The 12,210-nt window shown below is 39.1% G+C and overlaps 1 protein-coding gene across 1 annotated transcript; it reads right to left on the minus strand.

Annotated features, from left to right (window-relative positions):
* Positions 1–1,026: 1,026 nt before the first annotated feature.
* dedd (death effector domain containing) lies at positions 1,027–11,977 on the minus strand. The gene is made up of 5 exons (XM_023411525.2): positions 11,700–11,977; positions 8,891–9,526; positions 6,638–6,742; positions 6,414–6,551; positions 1,027–4,932 (listed from the first exon to the last, which is right to left on the minus strand). The coding sequence occupies exons 2-5, from the start codon at positions 9,453–9,455 to the stop codon at positions 4,526–4,528; spliced, it is 1,215 nt and encodes a 404-aa protein (XP_023267293.1). The 5' UTR covers positions 9,456–9,526; positions 11,700–11,977; the 3' UTR covers positions 1,027–4,525.
* Positions 11,978–12,210: the final 233 nt, after the last annotated feature.

A 12,210-nucleotide genomic window follows, 5' to 3' on the forward strand; every position in this document is an offset into this window, starting at 1 on the left:
TTTATGCCATGCTATACTATGACTTTTTTATGACTTTTTTTGCCATGCTATACTATGACTTTTTATGCCTTACTATACTATGACTTTTTTACAACATTTTATGCCATGCTATACTATGACTTTTTTTGCCATGCTATACTATGTCTTCTTTTTGACATGCTATACTATGACTTTTTTGCCATGCTATTCTATGACTTTTTTATGACTTTTTTTGCCATGCTATACTATGACTTTTTTATGACTTTTTATGCATGCTATACTATGACTTTTTATGCTTTACTATACTATGACTTTTTTATGACTTTTTATGCTTTACTATACTATGAATTTTTTATGACTTTTTATGCCTTAATATACTATTACTTTTTTATGACTTTATTTTTACTTTTTATGCCATGATATACTATGACTTTTTATGTAATGCTATACTATGACACTATGCCATGCTATACTATGACTTTTTTTATGACTTTTTATGCCTTATTATACTATGACCTTTTTATGACTTTTTATGCCTTACTATACTATTTTGTTTTTAAGACTTTTATGGCTTACTATACTATGACGTTTTTATGCCTTAATATAGAATTACTTTTTTTGACATTCTTATGCCTTAGTATACCACATCTTCTCTTGACGTTTTTGTGCATTACAGTACTTTTGTTTTCCAACGTATTTATGCTTTAATACCCTATCTCGTTCCTATGCTTTACTACATTTTGACGTTTTTTGACATTTTTATGCTTTATTATACTAATACTTTTTTTATTATTTACAATAATATAAATTTTTACTATCATATACTATACTCCTTTTCCTTCTAAGTCGCTTTGGATGTTAAATCAGTTATGTGATGTAAATGTAAATTAATGTGTCTTGATCAAAGTTGAATTACGGTGAATGCCCTGCAGATACATTTGCTGCAGCAGTAACTAAGCTCGGATTAATGAGTAAATCAACAATTGTAGTAAACAAAACTACGTTTGAAAACACCACCAAGGTCAACAAGATCACAGCACTCGTCAGTATATTTTCATAAATTTGTTTAATCTATTTTGTACAAAGTTGGATCATACTGACTGACAGCAGACCTGCTGTAGCAGTGGTTAGTCAAAGCTCAGTTTAATCATCAATAAATTAACTGACTGCAGAGTACCCATGGCAAATAGAAACACGTCAAAGTTCACTTTTATTGGTAAACAAGTCAACAGGACTAACCACCAAATCTTTTGTCATTTCATTTAGCGTATGTGATGAAAGCAAGGAGTATGGTTCACACTGACATACATTACATTCAAGTCTCTGCAAGAACATTCATGGCACAAATAAACTTGTTTTGCCTCGTTTGTCAGACAGAATGTGACGCCTGGATTTTTCCTTCCTTGTATGTCTTCCTCAGGTTGTGAATCTGACGACCTGTGGAGAAGGAAGGAAGTACAGGGAATGAGGATACATGTAGAAGAGAAATTAGATGCACCCAGGACCTCTCACACAGTTAGAAATGTTTTCCAAGATGAGAACAGACACAGGGTTTGTGTGTCACAGCAGGATAAGGTTCAGGCCAAATTTCTGAAATGTGGGGGTGTAACCCACAATAAGAAGTAGATCTGTCAGGAAGCTGTTTGTTTAAATGTACACTGTTTCCCACCAAAAAGATTTGTTTTTATATGAGTAATGTGACATAAAAAAAATAATCAGGAGTGGGACTTGAACAAAAACCCATCCATTTCATTTATTAACAGTCGTACTTACTGATTTTCTGAAAGAAATGCAAAATTAAAGTAAGAAAATCAGACATCGAATAAAGTTATTTACAAAATGTTAGCACTGTGAGTTTCTATGAGACTTCTGGAGATCATAACGGGTTACATGCAATTTTGCTTAAAACACAGCTGCATTTAACAACTAACATAACATACAATCAACATAACAGACACCAACCTATATAATAGATACTAACTTGCAACCTTATGAAATTCCACTGGGGTAAAAATATAAAATGAAGGCCTACTCTGTATAACTCAGAGTAATAGTGGCCAGTCAATCATGACTTGCATGTTCTCATATGTACCCATGGATGGTATGACAGCAAATATAAGATAGGGCTTCTTTATATATTTGGTAAATACATACACTGAACTTTTAATAGGGAACATGAAAGCAGTCCACCAGTTAACAAACTGATGAAAAACTGGACAAAAAAGTTCAATTACATTTTAAAATCAGAGACAAAGTCGGATTACAAAGATTTGGCAAAAAGACAGATGCACATTTGTAATGAAGCTAGTAAGATATCAAGGATGTCAGAAATGTAAAGTTATGGACAGTGAAGAATTGTGTCAAAATCATATTTTGTTGAGAAAGTACACATTTGTTGCTATTGAATATGAGCCTGCGTGTCTTTTTTTGGCTGTTTGCACCGAGTAACAGAAACATGTCAAATATTAGGATCAGAGGCATTTCAAATGGCAATTCTTATTAAAATGACATTCACTCTTTAATCTACTTTTGTAACAAAATCATAATAATCTCATCATAAAATAGCATTATGCTAATACTTCATCTTTGATATTTATCACTGATATTAAACATTTCCGAACAAAGGTACTTTAAGTTTGCTTTCAGTTATAACCAGTTCTGGACAACCAGTAATCACATTTCATTAAAACCACATATGGGAAATTTGAAAATTCATGACTATAGCACCGCCATGATAGCAGCGTCCACTGCAGCCCAGTATTTCTACGAATGTGTCCACAATTGTGTCACAATTTACATTGAAAGCAAATGTTCATCGCCAATTGAGGAACTATTTCTTGAACCATAACCATACAGTAATTGCCATGCTCAGATATTGTGGAAAGGAAGAATTTGAAGGATGTTGTCAATGACCGCAGGATCAGGATTTTGCAGGATTGTCCAATACTGACAGAGTTTAATTGAGAGTACAGCTCCTGTAATTTCAGGGGGGATAGGAGATTTGTAGCATGATTGAGCAGCCACAAAATCTACAGCTAGTGTGAGGCTATCATGTCAACATGAATCAGTCTCTCTAGTCTCCAACACCTTGTTTTGGGCTTTTGGGCTGTTCTGCGTTCCTTGCTAGAATGATATAAGTGTGCCTAATGAGGTTAATGAAGTGACCACCGAGTGTATTTTATGACCGCATGAAATGAAAGCTATAAATCAGTAATACTGTCAACACGTACTTGTCGCAAGGACCCACCAAACCTAATTTCTCCTGTTGATCCATTTCATTCCATGGACACCAAAGAGAAATTAATATAAATTCCCATTTTGGTTAATTGGCATTTCAGGCTGCACTATAATAGTGGTGTGCCACTAGAAGAATATCATTGTTCAAGATCTACGCACTAAATTGTTGAGGATCAACATGCAATAAATCTTACTATTATGTTGGTCCTCTGTTCTGTTTCAAATCTTTAATAAAAAAAATCCCCCAGTTCAGTTTGCAGCTGCTTGTGGAGATGCCACACCTCCTGACGGAGAGGGGTGCCACTGAAGACACCTTTCACTTCTCCAACATGTCCAACAGGCCCTCGAGCTACTGGGTGAGGTGATTTCAACACCTGTGCATGTGGACTCAATTACATCCTGACCCACCAGAAGACATTATATATCCACAGAGAAGACTGCTCAGGACTTAAAGTGTGAGTTCAACTGTAACTGGGTGAAATATCTTTAACTCTACAAAGACAGGACAAAGTACAAAGCTCACCTCAAACTGCAGGTATCCTACTATCTGCACATCTGAAATGACTTTACACATATTGGCTATGATTTTCACTTGCTGCTGATTTGTTATTGAATGACATTTCAAATTGAAAATAAAGTTATATCACAACTGAGCATGAGTGAGAGGGTAAGTGAGCAGAGGTCCAACGGTACAGGCTGACAATGAAACTGGCACTGATTTACAAATCCAAAACATCAGTGAATGACTCAGTAACATACAGAACACTCTCTCGTTGGGTTAATCCAATCAATCTGTAATGTACACCAAAAAACCTGGAAAAAAGATGAATCAGTTTGACAATAAGGTACAACTCCCACTGGGAGTAACTCATCAGCGTTAAGCATGTTTCCTGTATTTAAAATAACTCCACTTTTGAACAGGAGTGAAGAGTATAAGAGTTAACAAATGTTTCAATGAGCTAACACACCAGAAACAAGAAATTAGTTAGAGTCAATGCACATACGAGATCAGCGTTCTCCTCCTTGAAGAAAATGAACAGCTTAGGATTCAAAAATAATGCCAACCTGTATGCATCGCCTACTTCTTTTTGCTAACATAGTTCCCAATCACTTTGCATGCTACGCTTAGGGGTGCCAAGTAGATATCCTATGAACTTAGCTCTCTCTCTCAAGGAATCGGTGGGGTGGCTGGAAGTCCTTAGTTCCCTCAGACACATACTTCAGGCACCTCAAATGACACAACCACATCTCACTCTGTGGGGGAGGCACAGCAACGTTTCTCCCGTATGCTACCACCTTGAGAGCGTGTCTAAGATACAGAGTCTTTGCTACCTCCTGGTGGGCTCCCGCCACCTGTGACCAAATTACAGAGCAGTTTGCGTCGCCCAGCCTGGTAGTCCTCCTCGTCAACGTTGACCAACAGTTTTATGGCCTCGTGGCCCACAGCCTGTTTTAGGGAATCTGTGATAAAGACCCCTTTTAGGGCCTCTAGCAATGATCCATTGATGTAGTCCCTCCAGAAGGCATCCAAATAGGTGAGCTCTGAGAACTTGATGTCACAGATGATGGAGCCCAAGTCTCGGGATTTGAGGATAGTGTTGGCCTGGTTGAAGCGCTCGAACTGTCGCTCCACTGCCTCTTGTTTGTTGGAGAATACGTTGCCCTGAAGTGCAGACTCATGTTGGCAGTATTCAGCACGAACCCGGAGGCGGATATCTGTGAGGAGAGAACAACAAGGGTCAACTGAGAGCGAATATTAGGACTGGAAAAAAGTAAAACAAACAACACTAACAGTTTACATTTGAAATGTGAACACCTCCACCAAAGCTGAGTAATGGCCATAAGCCAACATGATCTTAGACAATTACCTGGCATCAGTACAAACCTGAAGACTCAAAGCCAGGATATGCTTAAGATGAAATAGTTTCTACTATCTGACATGCAAACAACAATGTTTACACTCAAAGGCAAAGTGCCTGCCATTAGATGGAGGGGTAAGTTGCAATGAATCATACAAATGGGTAGAGTAGCACACACTTTCAGATATCCTTGAGGATTAATAATGTTACTGCAGTGACTTAAGTTGCTTAGAGTGACTTAAAAAGTTCACTAAATAATAAAATGAGAGCTTAAGAGAAACTTTCACACCTGGCAATGACTGTGACGGTAAAATCATTGTTATTAATGACACTGGTGGCCATTAAGTGAACTGCAGTCAGCATCCTATTGCTCATGTACTATATGTGCTCACACTCCATATGTAGGTGAGAGCGAGGTCTAGTTTTGCGAGACTATAATTTGACTTGTGTTTTTTTTAAATAAGATTTCTGAAGAATAATAATGTTATCAACTTGTTAGCTAGGTCTAGTCCCTTACCAATATCTGTCACTGTGCTTACATGGAGTTTGTGTTTGATTGTGCTGGGAGACAGTTTTTTGTTCATTTTAGTGAACTCCATTGCTAAGCTAATGTTAACTAGTGTTACACATTGTTGGTGCTGTAGGGGAGTGGATCACATCCTGGCACTATGCACTGACAAATGATGTCTGAGCCTGGCCAAGCATACAAGCATCCAGTATAGTAATATAGCTATATAGCTATATAGTAATATATAGCATTACTGGTCAATGGTCTTGGTTTTTCAGTTGCCTTGGGTTGGTGAAGCTCCAGTTCTGAATTGGGTCAGGTTGCTTGAACACCATTATACTTGCCAACAAATTTAGTCTGAAACTCTAGGTAGTGCAGTACAGTAACTTAAATGGTCACGATCGCTCAGTTGATTCATTTAAGTAACCAATTTACTTAGAGAAGCTCTCTCTGTCTGAAGTCCTTGTCCTGCTTGGACTTTGTTTCATGTATACTTTGCAGAGAAATCAGATTTCTCTAGGAGAAATCTATCTGGGGAAATCAGGTTATTTCCTTACCTTGATTACTAAAACTGGATTTCTCAATAAAATGCTGTTTAGAAAGTCAGCTTACCTGGAAAAGGCTTAAGGCATGTAAACACAAGCATGTGTCTCACTTAGTTAACAGTATGTAAGTGTGTTCTTAGGTCGTTCCTGGATCGTTCTCAAACCAGGAACAACCTAGGAAAACATAACAAATGAATATCACTGGACTGCGCAATTTTTTTTGTTATCCTATTCTTTGAGACTAGACAAAAACACTGCTCCCTCTCTATGCCGTGCTTCTTTTACCACATGTTTGTTTCTCTCTGCAGTCAGCTGAGGAATGACTTCTCTTCCGTTTGCGGTTCGGAACAGGAGGAGCTGGCTTTGTTCGGGTAGGGCCAACATGAGGTCCCGACGGGGAACAGCAAATGACTGGCTGAGGACCTAAACAGTGACATTAGTTAAGACATTAATCAAACTTCTGTGTCGTGGTGTTAAAAAATACCTTGAACACACAGACAATCACCAACCTGTTCTTCTGTGAGGTGCATTGTCCTTGCTCTGCACTGTTCCTCTTGGTGAAATGTAGCGCACTGATGTCTCTTCCAAGTACTTGTCAACAGGGTCTGGGCACACTGAAAACAACAGTTGATTTCTGATGTTATTTTTAATCGCAATGCTAATCATCTTCATAGCAGTGGATACATCTCACAGATTGCAGAGACAATGTCTAAACTGTTAGTTTTTGTGCACTGCCAGGGTTGATACATGAGTAATCACCTCATTCAAATGCACACCAACATGTTTACTATGTTAACATATAGAAGAAGATCCTAACCCCGGAGGAGTAGAAGTAGTAGTTACTAGATGTAACTCCAGTTCTATGACTATGCGCATAGCCCTCTAACGTGCTTCACTCCTGGTTAACCCCTTTGAGGCTCTGCCTCACCCTGAGATGGATCTTTGCACTCACTGCCAACAGGGGGTTGTGATTGCACACTGCAGTCCTTTATAAAGCCCCTGCGGATACACTGCGCTTGTCCCGTTGGAACTCAGCAACATATACCTAAAAGAGGGCCAGCTGGGCCTGCAGTTAGAGGGCCATGCACATATCTGAGAACTGGAATTGCATCCAGTATCCAGTACATTTCTACTTCATGCATGCTCCACCCTCTAACAGGCTTGCTAGATATTGATGTACTCCACTGGACCCCAGCCCTGACCCATAAAACCCATCGGCATGCTGCAGCCACCAAAATTCAGAGAGGCTGCTCATTGGAGAGCCAATAAATCTTAAATTGGAACACCTTATTTCACTCTTTTCAAAATAATTTTTGGCCTACATCTGTCTGAGCTGCTGTGCTGCAGTAACTGAGGAGAAACTAGAGGTTTCTAGCCACCAACTAGCATCTACATATAGCCTGCATGTGAGACGTTGAGGGTATATCTGTAAACTGTAGCTACAGAAAACAACCTGGGTGACACTCTCCCCCTTTAAACTGCATGAGTCTCTGCATGCACATCACACACCGCACCACCCACCACAAGTATAAAAAAAACAAAAAAAAAACACAGAACATGCAAACAAAATGGGACAGGACACAGATTTTTTTTAATTCTGTCATGGGATTGGGACGATGCGTGTCACCCTCTAAAGGTGGTAAAACACTCTACTGAGCATGTTGAGCATGAACTAGATTTACCCAAGCTACAAAACCATTCCCCATAACCTGGTTGGCTTCTCTAACTGACTAGTGGAAGAAGTAGAATGTCAAGCTATGGCCACACAAACAACAAGAATTGCATAGGAAAAAGGGAAGAATGGTAACCTATAAAGTCCAGTTACCATACTTCATGTATCAGAAGGCATCACTATTCTCTGTTGCTGAGATTGACAGTAATTAGTGGAATTTCTCATTCCAGATTTTAAAATTTATCAGGATTATGAAACTCCTGGCTGAGCCTTGCAAGCCCTCTCTTATCTGATGTATCTAATCTAATCGTCAAGAATCAAATCTAATTGAATAGAATCAAAATGAACAGATTCTGGACTTCGCCATCCAAAATTAAATTGAACAGGGAGATCAGTGGGGATATCCAGTACTAATGGGCAGGATGCACAAATTTATTTTCTGACGATGAACAAAGACTTATAAGTAAAACATGAAACTCACGGAGGCTGACAGAGTTAAGTTCGGGGCAATTGACCTGACAAAGACTGGGCAGTAGAGTAAATAATTAAAATAATACATTTGTCATATTTGTAGGTCACATTTATTGAATAAAAATTGTCTATATAGAGCAAAAAATATTTAAGAAAAACCTTGAGCCAATACCACAAGCACATGAAAAATTCATACAACAAACACAACCTGTCCCCACCCCTCTGTTTTGATAAATCCGTTAGAAGTGCTAACTCTGAGTCAACTGAAAATCCTGATTTCTGGACAGCCCTATATTACAAGTGATTTTATGTTCACTGTGGGTATGTGTATATTCTGGGTGGCTGAACTTTTTACCATACACTGCCATCTGAAAATGTGGTTGGCATGAATAGTGCTCATTCTGGACCTTAATTGAATGTAACCACTTGGAGCCAGCTCTGGCCTCAAGGCTCATTAAGGAGCATGCCAAGGAAGTTGTTCCAATTCATATGCTGCAAAACAATCTAAAAAAAATCTGACTGTACATTAGTAACATTAAGACATATAAACCCAACCATCAATTCTTGAAAATGTTTTTAACGCCTGGTGTGGGTATAATGAAGACAGTGCATTACTCACCGGCCTGTCGTTTCCTGAGTGTGACATAAGGCAAAAGGTCGTGGCGGGTGATAATCCTTAGAAGCTGGAGAACGTGCCGGAAGTTGGTCTCATCACAGCGACCCTGGCGCTCTAGGGCCAGCAGGAAATCCCTTCCACTCCTGATGCCACCTCGCTCATACTCGTCAATCACATCAACAAATAGGAATGACAGTACCCTGACGTCCCGATGTGTTAGCTGGGCTCCAACTATGTCAAACATTCGGTGGAGTGAGTATAGCCCATGTGAGTTGTCCACTGCTTCCTCAGGCCACGGTTCAAAACCCCCATCTCTTCTGGATAAGCTGGAGTTGGTGCAGGAGGCAGAAACGTTCCTGTTGGCCACCTCCCCGCTGGCTGCTGACACACCGGAGCAGCCTGGCCTGCCTGTCAATGCTCTGTGTTCCAGAGGCCCAGCAGTTGCACTGCTATGACTCGTGTGCAGCTGATTAGCCTGAATGTGAGGCCGCGCCTGCTGAGCAGAAGAGTTCTGTGCAAGCTGAGGAGGAATAACAGCATTGGGGAGCTGAGGTTGCTGTGATGTCATCTCAGGACCCGATGATGATAAGGGAAGCTTGAATCCCTGCAACTCCTGATGTCTCTGCTCCAACTGATGAGCTAAGTATGGAGAGTGGGGGATCACATGTAAATGTACAATCATTTCAGACTGAGTTTACCATCAGTGGCCATCACAGCTTATTACAGTGAAGACAAACTTCCTAATGTCAGAAATCATAATTATACCATCATGAAATGTAACATTCAGAGAAATTAACCAAAGCTCAACATAACACAGCAAATGCCATGTATTTGTTGAAGCAGGCAAATATTTGGACCAGCACTGGGCAATATCATAATATATACCATGACAATTTGTCAACTGGCAGACTATTCCGAGATCTTTTAGAGTATCTGTGTATGTTTAGTTATGGGTACATACCTGTCATATTTCTGGGTGTATTAGGACATAGTGGGTAATGTTGCAAATTAATGAACTTGACTGTTTCATGGAAATGTGAGATCTTTGCATAAATGTGATGAAAAACTTTCAATTTGTCAATTAAGTATGAAATTTAACTCATATGGCAGAACATTATGCCTCTATAACAATAACTTTCTTTCAAATCCACTGCAGTGTCAAATATTTAACTTACAGTAAAACTGCAGGGGGAATCAGTCTTGTGACTTCTAACCTCAGGTAAGTGAACAGTTTGTAAGTGACCAGCATGGTGAAAGTTTTCAACCAAATTTTGATTATGTGTAGTAATAATATAGTTCTATCACATTTAGAAGTTATTCCAATAGATACGTTATTATCTATTGGAAAAGCCTTTTAGAAGCTATCCAACTATCACAAGACAACAAAATGGAAAAGTTGATCTTTAAACTTAGGCTGAGTTGCAAACAGACTAGGAATTACTGAAGTTGAGAAATGGATGTTCTAATTTGACAGCTTTGCATCACCAGAAGTACTTTTTGGGAAAATACAGCTTCCACTTCTCAACTTAAATAGTTCCTCTGGGTTTTGTTAGATGTTCATCAGTACAAATTTCAACCCAATCCAGTGAAAAATAAGCAAATGGTGAGGATTTGAACACATATAAAGATTCATAATATTATGACATTTAACTAAAGGGTCAAACTTCAAAAATCCCAACTAAGAAAGTATTTGGAGTAGAGCTGTAGGACTTTTGCAAGGTCCCATGAATTGAACATAAGTTTTCACATGATTCTTTTAAAGAAAATCTGACAAGAAATGGGAGGTCCAATGTGAGTTGGTATGTGTGTAAGTCAGACGATGGCCTTTATCTCAGTAAGCATTCTGACTTGTGTCTGGATAAGCACAGCTGCAAATAATACAATTATTAAAATCCATGTAGTTTATTCAATTTCAGAGTCCTGGTATTGTGGGTGCTGGCTCACTGTCACACTGTCATTGCTTATTGGGACTCTTGAACGGAAGGGAGCCTTGACAATCAAACACAAATGTCCGAGAAAGGCAACGATAAAATAAAATAAAATAAAAATAAAAGCTGAGAATCAGATTGACACCAAATCGGGGGATACACATGTTTTTACGGAAGAGCAAAAAGAATCAAAGGGCATGAAAGAAATGCTTAGCTGACTTTAGAAATATTAAATCTATTGTTCATTAAGCGGACACGGTGAAAAAATACAGTTGTAAATACAAGGAATTACTATTATGACTCACTGCTATCATCATGAGGCCGTTTGGACAACACTTAATTATAACGCTAGCTAAGGCTAGTTTAGCAAACTAAAGCAGAGACTATGTAAACACAAGAGCCGAATTTTCGGAATAACGCTTTTGCCAGTTAAATAAGTCACGGAAGACAGTTTCTACTATAAACCAAATAAACAAACAAATACACACTCTATAATATCCAGATGTTAAGCATGACAGATGACAAGCTAGCAACTAGCTAGGTACCTAACGGATGTTAGCTAGAAAGCTAACGATAGTTATCTGGAAATGAAAAACAGATGCAGGGTGATTTAGAAGCTCGGTCGCTACACGTCATTACGAGTAACTAGACTAGGGTCCGTGTTATGTTATTTTCGACTTAATAACCAATAATTTGCTACGGTCCCGTAAATCTGCGCACAATAACACACATATCACCATGATCTGCGTCTTGGTTTGTTGTGACTGCTCGTCGTTAGCTTCAGTCCACGTTAACGGTATCCAAATTAGAGTACATAAAGTAGCAAGTAAAGCAGACAGTCAAAGCAAGACACATGCCATAATCTCATGAGAACTTTACATTACCTTCTGCCTTTTGGATATTCCTGACGAGCCCGTCACTAACAAAGTTCGGTAGGCCGCTAACGCTAAGTTACCTCCCCAGTGTCTAATTGAGCAGGACAGAAAACAAGGATACGTCTAATTGTTTTAGTCGACTACAACGTTCAGCGCGTGCCTCCAGTGTCTTGATGGGCGGCACGGCTTCAGGTCAGAAAAAAGAGTTTGTTTAGTTGTTGTAGTCCACAGACAGTCACCATGGGAAAAACAAGCAGACAATTCTCGTTCTTCAGCTAAAATGAAAGAACTTCCAGGTTACAGTGGAGTTCAGTTCCGGGTTAATCAAGTTACTTCTTGCAGAAAAGGAAGGCTCAGTACGGTGGCTCATACGGACAAAATCTTATACGAGAGTGAACCCATAAAACCAATGAACCGCGTTCTTAACCCATATATACAGCAAATAGCCAAATCATATACAAGAGGGGAAGCATGGGGAAACACTTTACAATAACGTTCAGTCATAAGCAATTTATAAGCC

Source organism: Seriola lalandi, unplaced genomic scaffold (assembly GCF_002814215.2).
Source record: "Seriola lalandi dorsalis isolate HSWRI2012SDOR001 ecotype SW California unplaced genomic scaffold, Sedor1 jcf7180002054469, whole genome shotgun sequence".
NCBI classification, from domain to species: Eukaryota; Metazoa; Chordata; class Actinopteri; order Carangiformes; family Carangidae; genus Seriola; species Seriola lalandi.